General features: G+C 39.6%; 1 protein-coding gene and 1 non-coding gene across 2 annotated transcripts in view; both read right to left on the bottom strand.

The window, feature by feature from the left end:
- LOC102205351 (receptor-type tyrosine-protein phosphatase N2-like) overlaps positions 1 to 20,391 on the bottom strand; it is a 214,455-nt gene that overhangs the window by 146,941 nt on the left and 47,123 nt on the right. Inside the window, exons 9-10 of the mRNA XM_005740735.2 lie at positions 17,577 to 17,950; positions 7,134 to 7,220 (exon numbers count right to left, since the gene is read on the bottom strand). Coding sequence (XP_005740792.1) covers positions 7,134 to 7,220; positions 17,577 to 17,950 — 461 coding nt within the window. The remainder of the gene's footprint in view (positions 1 to 7,133; positions 7,221 to 17,576; positions 17,951 to 20,391) is intronic.
- Positions 18,311 to 18,402, bottom strand: trnas-gcu (transfer RNA serine (anticodon GCU)). The gene is given in 2 exon segments: positions 18,311 to 18,346; positions 18,366 to 18,402. It is a non-coding gene; the product is annotated as a tRNA-Ser (tRNA).

The raw sequence follows: 20,391 nt of genomic DNA, 5'->3' as shown, positions 1-20,391 counted from the left end.
CATGGCTCCAATATTGATTTTTGGCTCTCTGCTTAGTGCACAGAGATTTCACCAAGATTCTGTGAATATTTAGATTATGTGTCAGAAGATGATAAAATATTTAAAATCGTAACAATTTTATGTTGAGGAACGTTATTCTGAAAATATGTAGACATTTTTGTCAGATTACAGATACTCTGCCCTTCTTTACTTCAGAGGAACTCTGCCTCTCTAAGATGTTCTTTTTCAATCCAATTTTATTTATACAGCACCAAATCACAACAACATTCGCCTCATATTGTAAGGTAGACCCTACAATAATGCATACAGAGAAAACCCCAACAATCATATGACCCCCAATGAGCAAGCACTTTGGCGACAGTGGGAAGGAAAAACTCCCTTTTAACAGGAAGAAACCTCCGGCAGCACCAGGCTGAGAGAGAAGGAAGACAGGATAAAATTTTATACCCAATCATACTACAGACATATTTCGAATTAACCTAATTAGTTGGAACATTTTCCTTCAGCTGTTTCCTTTGAGTACCACTTAATTTTCAAGCCTTTCCTCTGTACCAACCTTTTGAAACGTGTTGCTGCTGTCAAATTTAAAAGGAGCAAATGTTTTTCATGAAATAGTAAAACATCCAGCCTTTTCTGGAATTGGGGCTGTACTAAGCTGCTGATGCTGTGTAAGGTGTCTGCAGTGTCCCTGCATGGTAAATGGATGAAGTTTGCGCAGTGGATAGAGGTTAGGTGTATGAGGGGCAGATACAGGACTCTGCAAAATAAAGTTAGTTCGTGGAACTAAACATTTAACACCAGCTTCTAATAGCAAACATATTTTTTCTGACAAAAAAACAAAAAATGAACCAAAACCAAACCCCAAACCCCCTTTACCGACAACCAGGATAAGGATAAGCGGAAGAGAATAGATGGATGGGAAGTTTTCTACTTTTTAAAAAAAAAAAAAAATGTAGAAAACTTCCCATCCATCTAGGTATGTTCTCCTATCAAAGTACAATATAACTGACTGACATTTATTGTGTCATGTCAATTAAGATGACATATGAAGAGTTAAACAGAAAAATACTTTTTACTAAAACTCTGCTCTGGTCGTGACTTGTAATTCACTTTTTGTGAACCAAAGCTACTTTGTTGCACAGAAACAGTTAAGGGTTTTTTGCACTTGAACAAACTTCATCAAATATAAACCAAGAAGGATCAAAAGTATTTAAAACCCAGAAGTAGTATTTTTTTAAATTAAGATGGCTCAATAAAGCAGCTGGACATTTCCACAGGTTATAAATTTATATATCACTTAAAGGTTTGTACTGCTTTAAAAAAAATTATTATTTTTCAAGGATTTTTTTGGTTTAAGGAAACTGACCTGATAGGTGCAGGTTCAGCTAGGCCAGTGCTATATGCCATGTTTGACAGGATATGTAATCTTACAGTTCCTGCTGATACAAATAAAGAAAAAAAATCCTCCCAAGGCTATACGAGTTTTCTCAGAGAACCACAGAGCCTCGCTCTGTCCTTCAAACTGATAAAAGCAAATCAGATAATCTATGAAAACCATAATAATACAGCATGTTCTCTCTACCACACTACTGTAACGAGACATTAAGGCAAATAAGAAAAAGCTACAAGTTTATCACCTGTACCGACAGCCTAAACAGATAAATACTACAACTGCTATCTCAAATACTTTTATAGCTCAAAGCGAAATAGGGAACTAGAGGGATATTATATCAATTATTTCTAATGCAATATCACATCTTATTTTAGGACTGAGTTTACCTAAATATAATAAATAAAGCTGTTTAAATACCACAATACTTTATAAGGTAAAAAGTATTTGAGGGTAAATTTAAAAGCAGGGATAATTCACTCGTATTTGCATTTGATGGAAAAAACGGTCCCATAAAAGGTGTTCGGATGACTTACAAAGACTGCATACAGAATAAGATGAGATTTCTATCATTAAATGTATGCAATGGGAAATATAATATTGGATACAAGTAAATGGATATTTTTAAACTATCTGCAACCACCAGTTTTTAGTGCGGTTTCAGAGTATGGTGTTGAAAACCACAGGCAGGCTGAGAAATTAGTGTCAGTCTGAGCCCTATGTTCCTGAGCTTATTTATTCCATTTAAGGTGACTGCTGTTGCCACAGTGGCGAGGAGCCGGGCAGCCTTGGAAAATAAGCGTGGTGCGTCTGACAAATTGTCTAGGCGGCTCCCCCTGCTGGGCTTTCACTGCGCTCACAACAAAAGAGACCCCTGGATTTCTCTCCCTCTCTCTCTGCCTCCCTTGCGCTCTCTGTATCTCTCTCTCTCTCTCAGTCGCTCTCTCGTTTTCTCTGCCTCCTATCCATCACTCTCCCCACTGTATAGCTCCCTTCTTTCATTCCCAGAATAGGAGAACAAAGACAAAAGGTGCATTAGAACAGGGGAACAGTACGGGCCACCCAGGGACTCAATGCAGCAGCCGAGCAGCACGGCAAGGTGCCAAGCAACGACGGGGGCCAAGCGGAGGGGGTGGAGAGAAAGAGTGTGTGTGTGCGTGTGTAGGTATGCGTGTGTGTGAATCATGCGACCCCAAGCCACCCAATCCCCACCTGTCCACACACACTCACAAATAGAAGACTGTAGACATGGATTCCTACTCTCTCTGCTTCCCTTCAACCCAGGCCGAGTTCAATTCAATTTGGACGTTGCTTTATCAACAGTGAATGGAGTTACACTGTACAATGCAAGTATAAAAAGCAATGCTTTCCTAGTACTTCTATCCATTTAACAGTGTCAAAATTTCACCGCTTAGAAGACAAACACCAGCCAACATGAACTGAAAAACCAACACCAAAAAATATGCTGTACTAACAAGATAACAAATAATCCAAACTAATTCTACAAAGCACCAAATAAACTGTGAATTAGCGTCCTCGCGCTAAACTTCAAAGGAAAATGCATTTTAAGTAAACTTCGTTGTTTTGTTTCCGGAGCTTTCAGTTTTATCTTTTTCCACCTGTTCAGCTGAGTGTTACATTATATTGTGCCCATCGTGCACCACACTCGAAAAAGTGAACAACTGAGGCTAGAAGTATTCTTCATTCTACCATTTTTACAACACAGACTGAGAATTCATATACAGGTTTTTATCTCACCATCTCATTTTTAAAATAACAAAGGGAGTAGATTAGTGACTGATTGATGTTTTTTGAGTTTGGTCCCCTTTAAGGATTTGATATCTGAAATAAACAGTTGACAATTTCACATTTGGACTAGTATAACTGTCACCAATATACTGTAGAAAACTACACAGACCAGAGTTTAGGTAAACTCAACGCATTAGATTGTGTTAATCAATGTTATTTGAGGCCTAAAGACTGAATGAATTTTGCATTATAGCACAACATACAGTATATGGAAATAATCAGGCAGATATCTAACAGATAATTTCAGAACAGCCACTGCAAAAGATCAATCTCCATTTGCTGAATATGGCCTTGAATGAAGTCATGGTTCAATACTGAAGATCTGTTTGCTCAGTTGCGTCTTTATTCGTCTGCAGGACGTGTGAGTATTTGCTATTCCAAGTGTTCGATTTTCTTCATCGCTTCTATTTTCCAATGCTGTCAGGATCCCTACATTGACGTCACATCCCATTTGTCTTATGAGCCTTCTGCCTGCCAATCGGTCCTCGAGCCAATCGGTCTGTGGACCGGGACCAGGCTGTATTTGTTATCAACGTGCAATCTGCCGCTATATTTACACGAGACTGAAGAGCACTGAACATTCGGTAAAGAGATGGATGTTGTTGTTGTGGTTTATTTCAGTGTCGACTGACTCATGTAGTGCTGTGGAATGGCAGTTCAGTACAGCAAAAAAAATAACCTGGGGGAGCCCTGCCCATTATCCTAACTTCATCTAGTACCATATTCCATGAAGATGTCTCTCATCTCTTTGGTTACCTCAGGAAATGGTGCCAGAGGCATACTTTTTCCTTATTGGTTCAAATTTCTGTAAAAAGTAAGTGAACCCTGAGTTGGGTTAGTTTGTGTAATAAAGAGCCTTCGGAAGATGCGGACCTCCGGGTTTTTAGCAATATCTTAATGTTCTCAGATCTCAGCAATTAAGGGAATGGTCAGGAGATCAAAGTTTTAATTAACCTTGCAATTCACCTATTTTCACATTTCAATGATCAATCTCAGGCTGTAAAATCCTATTTAACTGTGACCAGACACATGTTTATTCACAGATAAAATACAGCAAACACCGTCTGTAGGCTGGCTATAATCCCCAACAGTGTGTTCATATCCAAACCCCCACAGTAGCAATTGTTTTGCTGTTGCAGCTCACAGCATTGAGAATTCAATTGATACTCCATGCAAAGTCACCTGTGGAGGGGAAAGACTGAAAGGGAGGGAGAGAAAGCGAGGAGGTGCTGAGGGGGCATAAAGTTACTTACAGAAATATAGAAAGGACATACAGACTGAGACAAACTAAGAAAGCAGAAACCTGAAGGAGGGAAGACGAAATAGGAATAGGTAGAGGCAAAGACGGAGAAACGAATAACAGAATGATCGAAAAACAGAAAGACACATGGAGAGAAAGAGTTCAGGCAGAGTTCATTCTCATTAATAAATGATTGTAGTCAACGGCTGCTCGTCTCTAACACGTCAATACCGTCGACCAACAACGCTCATTGCTTTATTACCCCCTCAGAGCAGGAAAAAATGTTGACAGAATGAAAATAAGGCGACGTCCTTGGGTTCCTAGTCTGTAAGGGCACTGTTTTCCCTTCCTTTTTTTTTCCCCACTTCTGATTTTAATGCTTTCTGCCACTCTGCTTTGATCCCACCAGTTTGCCCTCTCTGATCCGTCATGCTGGAGGGTAACTGTGGAGCAGCCGACGCTGCTCATCTTCTACTGGGAATATTTGAAGAGTTTTAGTATGTGATGCTCGCCCTTTGAGAAAATTGCTGCCCACTCCAGCCTACAGGTACGAAATGGTTGTTGTTGAGACGGTAAAGCAGACTATGGATGTTGTGACTCATCTACAGATCTTTGCTCATACGGTCTCTGGTTTGTTAGAAGGTTGAAGTGTTGCTGAACTGAAAAATACTGAAGTGTTTTCTTGATGTTGTTCTCATTTCTATTCAGCGGTTTGGCTGCCTGACAGCTGGTAGGACTACATGTCCAGAGGCGCCGCTACATTACAGGGCAAAGAGAGCTTTAAACGACATCGTAAGCATTTAAATGTTTTTATTTTTAGCTTCTAGAACAGAACACATGGCTGAGGCTTTGAATTGTGGGTGTGCGCACCTGGATTGTGAGGACAAATTCGTTAACAAAGACACACTGCGAAGAACTGGTTTAAAGATAAGCAAAATGAAGAGTTAGTGGGGATAGTTACAAGTTTGAGACGATTTCGTAGTAAGGGGTAAATAAGGACCTGGTTTTAAGTTGTTAATTGTATTTACCTGTAAAAGAGCTAAACCATGCCGGTAAATGAGTCAAATGACCCCTCAGGGACACAGTGGTTAGTGATGGAAAAAACAGAACAATAATGTCTTCCCAGCTAGGATTCATACTGCTCAGATTAATCCAATATTCGCTTGTCTTCTACAGTAGTTTGATGATAAGGAACATGACAGAATCATCTGTCTCGAGCTAACACACACTGCTCCATCTTTAGCGGAAGGGAGGCTGGGTGTGTCTGGACATAAAGGCCATAAAAGTAAGAATCAAGATTTTAAACTGACACCTACATTTGATTAGAAGCCAGTGTAGATGCTTTAACAATGGTAAGACATGACAGAATTCATAAGAACCGTTGCAAAACAATTTGACAGACTGGAGTAGATTATTAGATGCTTTAGACCAGGAGTGTCCAACTTCAGGTTTTAGGTGTGTCCGTGATCCAACACAGCTGATTTAAATGGCTAAATTACCTCCTCAACATGTCTTGAAGGTGTGTTGACCCAGGGTGAGATCTAAAACCTACAGGACACCGGCCCTTGGGCCAGGAGTTGGACACCCCTGCTTTAGACAGAGCATTACTACAATCTAAGTGGAAGAGGATGAAGGCATGAACGAGCATCTCCAGTTCAGTTTTTCAGACAGCAGTCCTGAGTTTAGCACTATTTCTTAAAAGTCAAAGATGGAAGCCAACCCAAGATTCTCCGCGTTAGCATCTACAGTGAATGAGAAAAAGCCCAGACACGGTCCAATTTGAATAATACTTATTGGAGCAAAAAAATAAATAAATAAATTAAAGACTGTCTTGTTTTCATTAAACTGCAAAAAGTTATTTGCTATCCAACTATTAGTATGAGAGATACAGTTGAGCGTCATCGGCATACAGATTACTGGAAATGGTTTTGAAACTTCTAATGTGATCTAATGGCAGAATATACAATGGAAATAAATGGGGGCTTAAATCAGATCTTTGTGGTGCAGCTCATGATAAATCTGAGCACTGAGACTTAAAGTGTTTTATCAAGAAGAAAAGAAGTGAACAAATCCCCGACTTGGCTGGATATCCTTACCATGTGGTTCAACATGTGGATTAAGATTTGATGATCAAGTTGCAAGAACTTTGTGGTCAATTCGTGGTATTCTCTTGCTCCATTTTTAAAGATATGATCAACACATTATTTAAACCAGTGAATCAGACTGGGAGAAATATTTACTCCACAAACTTGCAGTGATTAGATGTGAAGCTTTAAGTTGTTTCTGGATCACTGAATGACAGGCTTTATTTCAATAAGAAAGTGTTCAGCTTCTATTTCAGGGTTTTTGCTTGCATGCAGGAAACGTGTCACCTCCAGTGTTCTAGCTCTGTTGTAAACAGACTTTCTTTAATGGCATCCGAACTGGAACAGGTGTGACTTGATCATTTCTCAATAGGAGCGGATCATTAAGAGCCTCAAATGCAGTAAACGTGCCAGTTTGTGGTTCTTTTTATATTCCTTTAATGCAGTGTGAAAATGAAATGTTTAAACTTTGAGAAAAAAAACCATAACATTAGGTTAGACTGAGTTTCACCCCAGACTCCAGTAAGAAAAAGCAGCATTAACACAGTGAGTGCACTGTTTTGTGTAACCAGAAGATTTAAAAAACCAAAAAAAACAGAGATGTACATACGAGAGCTCAGCGAAATCAGTCATCTGGATTTTCGCCATTCTAGCCAGGATCTTCATCAGGTGGAGGCCGTCGTCTGTCTGGAGCCCACTGATGATGACGATGAAGAAGAAGAGTGCAGGGCAGGAAGAGAAGAAGGGATCAGAAATTAAAAGTTAAACATACAACAGGTGCAATTTACTGTGCAATTAGTTTTTTATAAAACAGGCTTTAAACAAGTTATTTTTCCTTCTAGTGATGTATCAGGTAATTTTAAAGGTTTTCCTTATTTTCTGTAGATTGCTTTTCACTGGTGATATTCCTAATATGGTTATTTTAGACAAACAGCTGTGGGTTTTAGCACATAGGCCCCGGCCATCTACCACCAAAACCATCTTTTTGCAAGGAGGGGCCAATCAGAAGAAAGGTGTAAACAGATGAGTGGTTGCTGGAGGTTGCTGGCTGTGTTTAGGTGAAGTTGATCCGAAAGGTTGTGGTGCACAAAATAACGTCTTTGTGATGGCTTTGATTAGCATCTAAATGCCTCAGCTGGCCGTTCCGTGAAAGGAAGACACCAACTTATCTGCAAACATGAACAGTCTCAGTTTATGTCCGCTCGCTAAGCAGAGCAAGTGCTGCAGACAGGTCGGGATCTTTCATGCAAACTACAGGTAATCTGTGACTAAAGGAAAGTTCTCCAGCACAACACTGTATAAATCTTTACAACCAGTTTTACCTAGCAACTGCCAGCAACCCCTAGACAGCCTGTCGTGGGGTTATTGACTAGTCTCTAGGAATATGTCACTGGTGCTTCAGCAATTGATTTCACAGTAACTGCAAACAGCCTCCAGCAATTCACATTTTTCTTCAGCACGCTCTGGTTTCCAGTGGGTCACTGACTGATCCCTCAGCCCATGTTAGTGGAGTCTTAGAAAAAGTGAACTAAGGGGCTGAAGAGTACTCTGAAGCATGAATCGTGCAAAGCTATCAGAATAGGTAAGGCTTGAACTGGTTTATGTAGAAATGAGAGAAAATTAAAAGTAAATTCTTTGAAGATAAATGTTTAATTGACATTTCTTAAGGCAAGTGAATGGCAGAGAACTTGAGCGTAAATAGTATGGAGATGAAGAGCAAAGTGTTAAATGCCAGCGGTCCCCAACCCCCAACCTATTTATGTCCTACAATATTTTCACGGACCGTGTTGTGGATAAATACAACAAATAAAACCAGTACCAAAAAAGAAGAAGACTTACCCATAACACACGGGACAAGACCCAGGGAAACAGAGTTAACAATAAAACGATTAAAAAAATTATGATAAAAACCCTGAAAACTATAAATTTCACACCCGAGCCTCAATTCTCGCAGCCCGGTACCAAATGACTCAGTCTGTGGCCCGGGGGTTGGGGACCGCTGATCTATAAGACATACTGGACATGGGGAAGGTCTCCAGACATATCACTGTATCATTAAACCTACTAGCTGAAGGACTGAACCAGAAAATACAGACAAAAGCAGTTTTCCACAAAGCTCCCAGGTGAGTTCAGATAAGTGTGAGATAGAGAGGTGGGAAGTGCCGTTTGCCAGCGAGGTGAACGCTGAAGAGGTCACAAAGGTCACAGGCAGAAAGCTTGATATCACTGCCCGCTCCATCATTTTATGCTTTACAGCATTTTCTAGCGCATAAAATTACTTTGGCAGTATTCAACAACAAAAACGACCTGTTTTGTTCACAGCTGAGGATTACCTCGATCTAAAAGAAGAGAAAAACACTTCATCCTGAACCCTGATCTGCTGTTCTGGCATATATGCATATTTTTGGATAGACAGCCATATTAATGGCATTGGCTCATACTGTTTGACACATACTCTACAGCAATAGATTTTAACTACTTTAAATCAAGTAAAGCTGATGTAATCCTCCCAACACAAATTTCTTTACTGGATATTTTCAAAAGCAAACTTTTCTTTTCTTTATTTTTAAAGTAACTTAAGAAGGAAACATCTATGCTTCTATAAATGAGAATGCCATCTGTGCAGCCTTATGTGTCTGACATTACAAATTAATAGTGTGAAAACTTCTTAGACATGTTATGATATATATGTTTTGATATATCAGAATGAGGACCCAGATGCAGACATGAGTGAGTGAAGGAACAAACGTTGAATCCAAAACTTTTTTGTAAACAAACAAAAGGTGACTAAACACTCTGGGAATAAACAAAAGCTAATTCAATAAAATGGTAAAACTAAAGCAAAGATTTAAACGATTAAAAGGAGCACAAGGGAAATAAGTGAGGCAAAAATAGGCTAAAGAATACCTACTAATGTGACACAGGTGAAGCCATTAGGGAGGTGACTGTGTTTTGAGTGAATAGTGGGACCCAAATGCAGACACGGTAGGAGACGGAACCGAGTTTAAACAAAAGGCGAGCCGTTCATTTGGCTGATAAAACGTGAACACAAAAACAAAGCAAGCGTGAACATGGCAAAACCTAACCTGATACCTAAACTGGGAAATAACTAAATAACTATGAAAACTGTGACGAGAGACATGGAACTGAAATAAATAGAACACGAACCTGATCAGTAAGAAGAACTCTGAGACATGACGTGAAACCAAACAGACGACCTGGCAACGACTGAATCAACACACATAAACTAAATACACACAAAGGTACACACAAAGGGTGATCAGAGGAAGTGGAAACACATGGGAAAACCAGCTGACTGGAATCACATCGTGACACTAAGCACAATGAACAGAGAAACAAGACTTTCGAAATAAAACAAGAATATAACGGGATGCAGACATGACTCATGACAGGTTAAGAAACACGAAAACATCAATTTGGCTTTAAATGACCTCTTCTTTAATACATAGTTTTGCTTTTGATGATAACGTAGTAAAATTTAGACGGGGAAACTCACTGACGTTTCACCAGAATAATGGCAGCGAAATAAGGGAATAACAAATTAAGCACTAAATTACCAAAGCCTCTGTGCATGCTTAGGGCCAATGGGACGGGGAGAGGTTGTGCGTGGCATGTGTTTGCATCTGTGAGACCATAATTAAAGCTCAATATCCCAACTCCAAGCTAATTGCTTGCTGTCTGCTGTGGACTCATCTGACCTCCTCTAAGTCTCCTCTGTGGAATTCAAACAAGGAAAGCAGACGCTTCCAGACATCTGCAGGATATCTGTACATTTCTGGAAATACAGCTTAAGCTGAGAAAGAGTTTTCCTGCAAACTGTGCAAATCACTCAATTTTTAAATGCACTTAATTACAAAAATTAGCAGCTGTCTCCGTCCTTGCATCTTGAACTTTGATGTCCAACACTTGCTGGATTTCAACCAAAAAATGTTTTCTTCTCTTTCATCATTTTTAGTTTACTCCATATTAAAATCTTTACTCTAGGTGTCTTCCTAGCCTTATGATTTCACATGCACTGGACATGTGACCAAATAAACAATCATTTATGATCAAATATGACTGTCAGCTTCAGAGTCAAATCCAAATAAAAATAAATAAATTGCAGCTGTTTACAGAATTTAACATCTTAGGGATCATGAGTTTAACTGTTTTCTTTGACTATAAGAGAAAATGACTGAATGTGGCTGAATCACAGTTAATAAAAATGAGACTTGCTATGTATGAAAATGTATTGACAGCCTGTGATTTGTCTCCCCTCTCAGCCTGGAGAGCAGACAGCAGCTTCAACAGCCCACAGCCTGAGTCAGTCTTCACTGTGCAGAGCAGCTGCTTCAGATCTGACATCAGCGATCGCTCTGCCTGCAGATCCTGAGTGTTGATAGCTACAATGGAGACCTCACAGCAGCTTTTACATTAGCTCTGCAGCATGCAGGGTGTTGGGTTATGATCCCACTCAGATACGACAGCCTGCCTCGGCAGGATTTCTTCTCACAGAGAGACGCTTTGATTATTTTTATTCTATATTTCCTTCCATCTCACTCTTACACAATTTCAGGGAAAATGGAAACTGATAACAGTACAGCAGCAAGTACAGGCCTGTACTTGCTCATCTGATGATGATCTGGCTTTTCGATGAAGCAACAGCTGGACAAATGACTTTGAATCCAAAGGCAATAATTACCAAAGTTGAGAAGGAACTTTTGCACAAATACACAAAAACAACAGGATTATTCTCTGTGCTACCCTGAATTCTATTACTCTAAAAAAGTCTAAACAATTACTGGATGATCTAATATGAAATTTAATGAAGATATCCATGGACTCCTGAGTATAAACCCCATTTGATGACCTTTCGTCTAGTGGTCATTGTTTTCATGTCTCAACATCTACTGCGCAGGGTTAGCACAAGACATTGTGCAAATGTTTTATTAGACAAGAAAAAACGAATTTGGATATCAAATTATGTTTTCCATTTTAAGCATCAGTAGGGAGGGATGGATACTTGACAGGTACTATACGCCTCAACTCAGGAGCTGGCACCGTGTTTTCCAGATTCAGATAGCAATATAATTTCACATCAATCCATTTATCCATCAACAGCTGCATTGTTTTTTATTTTGAGCATAAGGACTTTAAAATTTAAAAAGCATCAATTTTAAAGTGTAATGCACATGTTACAAAGCTACATCGGCAGCATTAATACAACATTTACCACCAGGTTTTATAACAGTACTGCTAAATGTCCACACAATGCTCTCGCCTTATCATTGTTTACAAAAGATAGTAACAGTCTACTTAGAATGCATGAAGGTAGAGGAGGGTAACTACTGGTGATATACAGGGGACGAATATCAAATTCATATGCTGATACTATTCAAACTGTTATTATAACTATTTTCAGCGTGAGAGTAGTCAAAGTACTACTAAGTTCAAACCTCTCAAACCTTTTAAATGTCTAATATTTAGTTTATTCACAGCAAAATCAATTAATCTTTCTGCAAACATTTTTTGTGTATTTGTGAGTATTTTCTCACACAGTATAACACATGTGTAGGACAAACTATTTGGACACTACTAAACTTCCAGGAAACAGATGGTCCAAAATGGAGAAAGTTACACTTGCTTTTCACTCCAACGTGTAAATAAAGGTTGCTTGGTCATTATTCGAGTAGTCCAGAGTATATTGCTCACCAGGAAAATATGATCTATCCATCTTCTGCAGACCCCAGTCGGATTCCTGTTGTTTGGGGACAGAAGCGCCTGAGGAGAGGATTGCTGCATGTACTAATAGGTAAGCCAGAGGTTTCACTGAACAAAAGAAAGGCTATTTCTTCAAACATCAAAGACATCCCTTCCCTTCAGGGCTTCTCACTGATCACTCTACTATGAGCTGCCTCAGCAAGTACATGAGAGTGAATCAGGAGAAAACCAGTACAGGCAGACTGTCATGCCTAAGTCTGATCAGTAATAATGACAACTAAGGAGAATGCTGTCGGTAAGACGGAACAAATGTCAAGTCAGCGGCATGAAAAATAGAAACAGAGACGTCAGAATAAACAATTTCTGTGAATTTCTGGATATAACATATAAATACATATGGGGCCAACAGAAAATGAAAACTAAAAAATTAATTAAAAAAATGAAACCTCCGATGGTCTACAGAGATTTTGACTTGTATCACGAGTAATTGGAAACATTACTCGTGATAACAGTTAGATAACAGGTTCAGGTTAAGGCAACAAATTCTGGCTGGATTGTGGACTCATCAAATCATAAAATTATAGATTATCATTAAAGGAATTACACTGGAGCTTTTTATGCATATTTTTACATCAAAGTACTAATTAGAGTGTGTGTGTGTCTGTGTGTGTGTGTGTGTGTGTGAGTACATGTTTAGACATCTTTGTGCGGACAGAAAATTGGCACGCTACTATACTTGTGGGAACCAGTCCCTGTCCCCATGAGTTAGGCATTCATTTTTTAGGCTTAGAGTTAGGGAAAGCATAATGTCAATCAGATATCCTCACTAAGATATGAAAACAGGTGTGTGTGTGTGTGTGTGTGTGTGTGCGTGCGTGCGTGCGTGCGTGCGTGCATGTGTGCGTCTTGAGCACCAGGTGTTTTCCTCCAGCTGTCATGAATCACCCTGTCCTCCTCTTCCTCCTCCTCCTCTTCCTCCCCTCCCCAGGCCACAGGAGGAGATGATGCTCTAAAACCACCAGGATGCTCCTGCTATCAGCTTTCACCTCAGACGCTGCGCCAAAATGTCATCACATCGATCTTGTTTCGCATGTGGCCCTGCATTTCATATATTTTTATTCCTACTGTGACAGCTTTGTTTTGGAGAGGGACTCGACCTCAGTACGGAGCATTTCAGTAGCTTTAAGCCAAAATATGAAAAACGTTTATTCAAACAACCTCAAATTCAGCAACGCATTTACTAGAGTTCACAGCCATTCAGCGGCCCAGCTTGAAGTGGAGAGGAAAAATGGTTGTTGAGTTAAACAATTTTACTGCGAGTTCTTACATTATGAGTTAGGTGTGCCTTTGGTTAATGCAGTGTTGAAGGAGTTACAGTACTGAGCAAAAGTCTTTATTTCTTAGTATTTTGCTTCCAAGCATCCAGACTTTCTTGTAATCTTTTAAAGATGTCTTATTAAGCTACTTAACACTGATCTGTGAATCATTCAAGAATAAAAAGGCACCTAATTCAAGAACCAGAGTTCAGGCTGAAGAACAAATGTGGTCATACCAATTAATGACTTTCTTTTGTACCATATTTCCATGTGTGTTTACATGTTTCAATAAACTGCTGCATGTATTTCCCATTTCCCTAATGTCTACTGTCACCTCAGAGAAATGATGTGTTTGCACAGTACTGTATGCAACCATGTTTGAGGAAACAAGAAGCATCTGTGAATTATGTATCAACATTAAATGGTGTTAATACATAGTTTTTGTTATTGCCACTAGTTAAAAAGTATCAAGAGATATTACTGGATTCTTTGATCTAAAGAAACCCTAAAGCTTGCTGACTTTACTGCTAAATCACAGTATGACATGGAGCAGTCAGGTACCTGGCAGCACAAATCAGATGTTCTTTAAAAGCTAGAGATGACTACTGGTGGCCCAGACTCTCACTGCATTCCTCTGCTTTTATCATCTTCTGCTTGTTGTTTGGTTTAATGCATTCGTTTTCATCACTCTGTCCCTGTAGTCAGACGTAGCAAGGAAAAATGTCCAAGGTTTTCTCATTGCTCAAACAAAAAGCTGTGGGGAAAGATGTGGCTACTGAGACTATCTGGCTCAGAAGATGGCTTGTTTCACAAGAAGACATTCTTTCAAGGGCCTTTTTCTTACTGGCACATTGCGAAGTGGCATTTTTCCATGTTGTGGTTGATGCTGCACTTCACTCTCAAGAAGAGGTTTGACACAAAGTGAACTGTCAAGGACAACTTTGGTGTTCTTTTGAAGTTCAGCAATCTCATAGAAATGTCAAGAGTCACTTTGAAGAGTCACTGTAAAGGGTTAGAGAGGAATCTGCTGAGTACACTGAAGACTCTGACATCTGCGGTGCAAAAGTGACTGAACACATCTTAAACCTTCCAGCTGTTCACCTAGGATCAGAGCAAAGCAGCCTCTGAGCCTGTTTCATAAAGGTACAGGAGCTCAACCTTGATGTTAAAGGTTGCCGTCAGAATTTCTGCAACACTGTCAAAGTAGTTTTTGTGAGCTTTTGTGAGCTAAAGTTTGTTCAAATGTAAAAAAAAAATTTTGGTTCTGGCTCCACAGAAGAAAACCCGGTGCTTTGTAATTGTTCTTTTAACCATATATTTAGTTAAAATGTTAAGAGAATCTACAGAAAACAAAGAGTAATACAAATCTAACCAGTTGATAAGATCTTTCATCTCATACTGTTAGATGCTGCAGCCGTCGCAGGGATACAAAGGTATCCTTTTGCAGCCCCACCTTGAGGCACCGTCTGCAGATAGTAACAAATTATAAGTAATAAATCTGTCAGTCAGTAGTACACACATTTGTCCTGTGTTATCAGTGTTTATACTTGTGTATGATGTATGGGGAGGTCAGGTGAGTCTAAATCAAACACTTAATACAGAACTAAGAAATAACGCTTTATTTTAGCACCAAGAGGTTTTCTCACAAAGCAGCCGTAGCTGAGGCTAGTCTTGTTTAAGCTAAAGTCGCAGTATTTTTAATTCAGTTATCAAAGGTCTGTTTGGAGAGGAGAGGATTTGAACGGTAAATAGAAAAGTACTTGAGCAGCTTTACACTACAAGGTCTTTAAGTGTTGTCTAACTATAATGCACACACCCTGACGGATACACTGCGGGCACTTTGACATTCAGGATCTTGCCCAGAGAAACTTCAACGCACCGGCCCACGGGAGCTGGGGATTACACTACTGACCTTAAGATTGACGATCGATTGGTGCTCATGAGCTACAACCAAAGCGCCTTAACATTGCAACATTTAATTTTGCATTCGCATATTTGACACTTTTTATTGCCTTGAAAATTTTCCGCACTTCATAAACACAAGTCATCTAATTTAGAATTTCTCTTTCTTGTTAAACATAAATACATTTGATTCTCAAGAGCAGCTGTGACACTAAGCGGCTCTATGGGTAGAGAAGAATCATTCAACCTTGCTGAATGGGGCTTTTGAAGACCATGGTGATTAGAAATTAGGTTTCCTATTTATACCGTAATGATCTGTATGCTACAGTTGAGTAACGTAAAGTAAGTTCAAAGAAAAAGCTTGGACTAAAACGGACATCATATTGTGCTTAAATAAAAACTCCTTTATTCAGCATATGAAAGCCTTGAGTAGGACCTCCACACCAACATCCCAGAGATGTTTTTTCTCTATAACATAACATTTAAGGCTCTTCTGTTGTATAGCTCAGAGTGTCGAGTAACAAGGACAAAAAGAAAGAGACTTGCCAAAGACCCTGAGCCAGAATTACACCCGCTTCAGCTGAAAGGCGAGCATGAAGGAGTTTCAAAACCAGACACAGGAAAGTGGATTTCTAAAGAACTTCAACCTCAGACTTGAGGAACAGAGGAATCAATATGGAAATGACCCTGTCCTTTGTGTGAGTAAGAAAGAAGGAAAAAGATGCCCAGTGTGCTCTTGTTGCATTCTGGGTAAAATTTGCAGGGACAAAGAACGAGGGTTTGCAATTTCTCACGTGGAAAGCACATTTCTTTCTTCACCTACTGTGAAAAAAGCTGGTTGATCGCTACTGTGGACTACCCAAAACAAAGGTGAAAGAAAGTTTCTGTATAAGCTCTAGACTCGAGATAGGCATTTTGAAAATTGAGATAAAAAATTTTACTTTCTACATTTTCCAACCTCTTCAACAACCAAGTGGGTCATTGGTGACCTACATAAAGGCAGAGTTAAGTTGGATTTCAGCCACATGACTAAAAAACATTGATTCATAAGTTAGAACATGTTGCCTTTCAAACTGAACAAGCATCTGGCTTTCTGTTATTAGACTTTTATTTTGACATGCTATGAAATTTCCATGAAAAAGCCAACCTTCAGTTCAGTGAGGTTTCCTAGCATTTGTTTATGCACAGCACTTCAGGAACCTTGAGACCTGGACTTGCTGCCACAAAACCCTAATTCTTCTTTTTCTGTTGTAGATTTTCTAATGTGCTCAGGATCATCATCCTACTGCAAGGCCCAGTTTGGGCCAAGCTTTAACTGTTGGACAGATAGCCTCACATTTGACTCTAGAATACACTGACATACACAGTTCATTGTTCACTCAATGACTGCAAGGTGCCCAGGTCCTGTGGCTGCAAAACAAGCCCAAATCACCTCCACCACTGTGCTTGACACTTGGTATGAAGTGTTTGCTGATATGCTGTGGCACTGTGCATTGGTCTCCTTGAACCAAAGAACATTGTTCCAGAAGTCTTGTGGTTTGCGAACCTAAACCATGTTGCCATGTTCTTTTTAAGGTAAAGAGTTTTCCTAGGGGACCCTTCCAAACTACAGGTACTTCTTCAGTCTTTTTCTAATTTTACTGTCAAGAACTTTAACATTGAATATTCTAACAGAGGTCTATTGAGTCTGAGATGGAACTTTTTCTAAGCATTGCACAATCTGACTTTGGGGTGAATCTGCTCGAACAGCATCTCCCGTGGCACTGTGTAAACACACGCCTGAATGCTACAGAGGCTTTAATAGAAGTAGTTGTCACACTTTCTAATGATCAATTAATCAGCTCCATTTCATTACAGCACCTGGCTGCAACTTACCCTTTTAATTTATATTATTTTCTAATTTCTGGAAGCAGTAAAAGTGTACTTATTTCACCTGAAAATAAATGATAAATGCAAAGTGAATTGTAATTTTGATTGATTTTTTAATCTTCAAATACTGTCCATCCATCCATCCACCTACCCATTAATTTTCATCCACTTATTTTCAAATATGTCTCCTTCAAAATTCAATTGCAGTTTACCTTTTACATGTTCATCATTAAATCTGTACTCACTCTGTGTCGGTGATGACATAGCCAAAGACATCATCATCTTTCTTCATCTTGCTGGCTTTGACGTCCAACTGTAGCTCAGGAACGTGCACCGTCTTCTTGTGAGGTTCATCGTACACGAGAGAAGCAGGAGGGGGTGCCACCTCCTTGATCCAGCCTGCCACCTCCAACAGCTCCTCTACAGACTGGGTGGTATCCTTCTTTTGCACCGCCACCCCTACTTCGCTAGTCCGACTCTGGACGTTTTCCAGCCCCACCTGCTGCCCTCTGGGTGTTTGACTGGCATCGTCATAATGGTTTTTAGCTGGGGGAGGTCCGGTGAAGGAACTTTTGTCAAGGTAGGCGAGAAGCTTGGTGAAGAGGCTGCCACTCTCCGTCTGAAATAAGAGCCAATGAAATACCGTGGTTAAATAGACTGGTTCTTATATGATGCTTTTCTACTCTAACTGCGCACTCAAAGCGCTTTATACAACTTGCCTCACTCACCCATTCACTTTCTTTTTTCCTATGTAAGTCCTTCTATCTAACATTCTTACGTACTCATAGGTTAATCAGAGAGCAACTTGGGGTTAGTATCTTGCCCAAGGATATTTGGCCCGCTGACTGGAGCAGACAGATCAAACCACCAACCCTTACAATTAGTGGGTGATCTGCTCTACCACCTGACCTACACACAGCCACCCCAAAACTAGGTTTCCGTGTAGCAGGAACAAGTTTCTCCCCCAACTGTAATAAAGTGACTCTGGTGAGATTTGAACCCACAATCTTTGAATTTCATCTGACACAAACCAATAGCAATCCAATGTGCTATCCATTGCACCACAGAGCCTGACAGTAGGTGATCCAACTCTTACACAGAACTTAATTTATTTCAGACACCTAATTAAAAAAAATACAAACCTGACTAATGAGCTCAATTTTAAGCTTAAGACACTTAAGACATAGTGTCTCTAAAAGAACATGAGGCAACGTCCGTAGCAACCGTATCAAAACGGAAAGAATCCGTGTGGTGCTTTTTCTAGTTAAATTGCACTGCTCCCAACCAGTGCAATGATTTGCAAATCCCATAAACTTATGTTTTATTCACAGTGGAACACAGAAAATAAATCCAATCAAATGTGAGAAAGTTAACAATTTTAAGAAAAAACATCTGATCGTTTTAAATTTGACGGCAGCAGCATGTCTCAAAAAAGTAAGAACAGTGCCATGTTTACAATGTGCAGCATCCATTCTTCTTTTAAAAACAGTCCATACACATCTAGGAAATGAGGAGACCAGCTGTAGGACTTCTGGGAGAGGTATATTATCCAATTCTTGTGTGATATAATATTCTAGCTGCTCAGCAGTCTAGGGTACTCTTTTTCATATTTTCATTTCATTAAAATTGCTTTCAGTTGCTGAAAGATCTGGACTTAGTGGCAGGCTAGCTCTGCACCTGGACTCTTCTAAAACTGTACGAAGCCATGGTGTGATAATAATAGATGAAGAATGTGATTTATCACAGTCTTGCTGAAATATGCAAGACCTTCCCTGAAATATGTGTCATCTGGATGGGAGCATTTGTTGCTCTAAAACCCACGTATACCTTTTAGCATTGAAGGTGCCTTTCCAGATGTGCAAGCTGCTAATTCCAATGGCTCGAATGCACCCCCAAACCATCAGAGATCCGGGCATGGATCCATCCTACCTTGTGCCAATAGTTCAGGCTGGTACTGGTGGTTTAATGCCGTGGGAGTTATTTTCTTGGCACATTTTTGATTATTTAGTATCCACTGAGCATTGTTTAGCCTACCTGATGGTTGCTTCCAGCAAGATAAGGTGCCATGTGACTAATCTCAAACATGAAAATCAGTTCACTGTACTCAGATGGCCTCTACAGTCACCAGATCACAACCTAATAGAGTACCTTTGGGATGTGGTGGAATGGGAAATTTGTCTGTAGCCAACAAATTTGCAGCAACTGTGTGCTGTTAGGCATACTTAATGAAGTGGCTGTTAAATGTCTAATGAAACAATATTGAATCAAGTTCTTTTTCTTTTAAACTGAACTTGTGGGAGTTTTCCTGTTGCTGACATTAGCGTGTTGGCGATCTGCAGCTACAGGCATGAGGAAATAATTGCCTTGAATCAAAGAACAGCCACCCTGTCAGACTTATGCTGAATAGGGTTTTAATATGCTATTATTCTTCTGGTCCTAGCTTCAGGGTAATTGCTCGTCTTGTCAAGAACTACATCTCACTGCAGCAGCAATGCCATGTGAGCTAAAAACATAGTTTGTTCTGTCTCTGAGCACTTTGAAATACAATCTTCTTTGCAACTTCAAATTGTTTTTTGGGACCAGCAAGATGCATCAGCCTGGAGGGAATTTTCAACGAGCAGAAACAAAATAAGAAATGAGTACAAGAAATAAGCACAGAGAAGACGTTGCTTCTATTCCGGCGTTGATTTCAGCAAATCTTATCATAAATATATTTTTCGCTACAAAACACAAATAAAAAGTAGTTGAAAATGACATATTACATTTTATTTGTAAAGTCAGATATATGGACAAATGAATAACAGTCCCACAGTCACGAAATCCCTTTCACTAAGCTGAATGGGTTTTTATCAAACACTGCAGCAATAGATAACTATTGCTCTAAAGGTAGTGCAGCATTTAGTTATGTGTCAGCATGTTATCTGACATAAAGCTGTGTGATAAACATCAGTCTTCTGGATTGGAAAGTTGTGTATTTGTTTGTGTTTATGGACACATAATGACATGATGTCAATGTGGAATTTTTGCATTCTGTAAAAATGAAAAATATTCATTCTTTCC

Source organism: Pundamilia nyererei, unplaced genomic scaffold (genome assembly GCF_000239375.1).
Source record: "Pundamilia nyererei isolate P.nyererei 1_Seehausen unplaced genomic scaffold, PunNye1.0 scaffold00103, whole genome shotgun sequence".
NCBI lineage: Eukaryota > Metazoa > Chordata > Actinopteri > Cichliformes > Cichlidae > Pundamilia > Pundamilia nyererei.
Note: the sequence above shows the minus strand (reverse complement) of the source record. Positions and strands in the feature narration are given on the sequence as shown.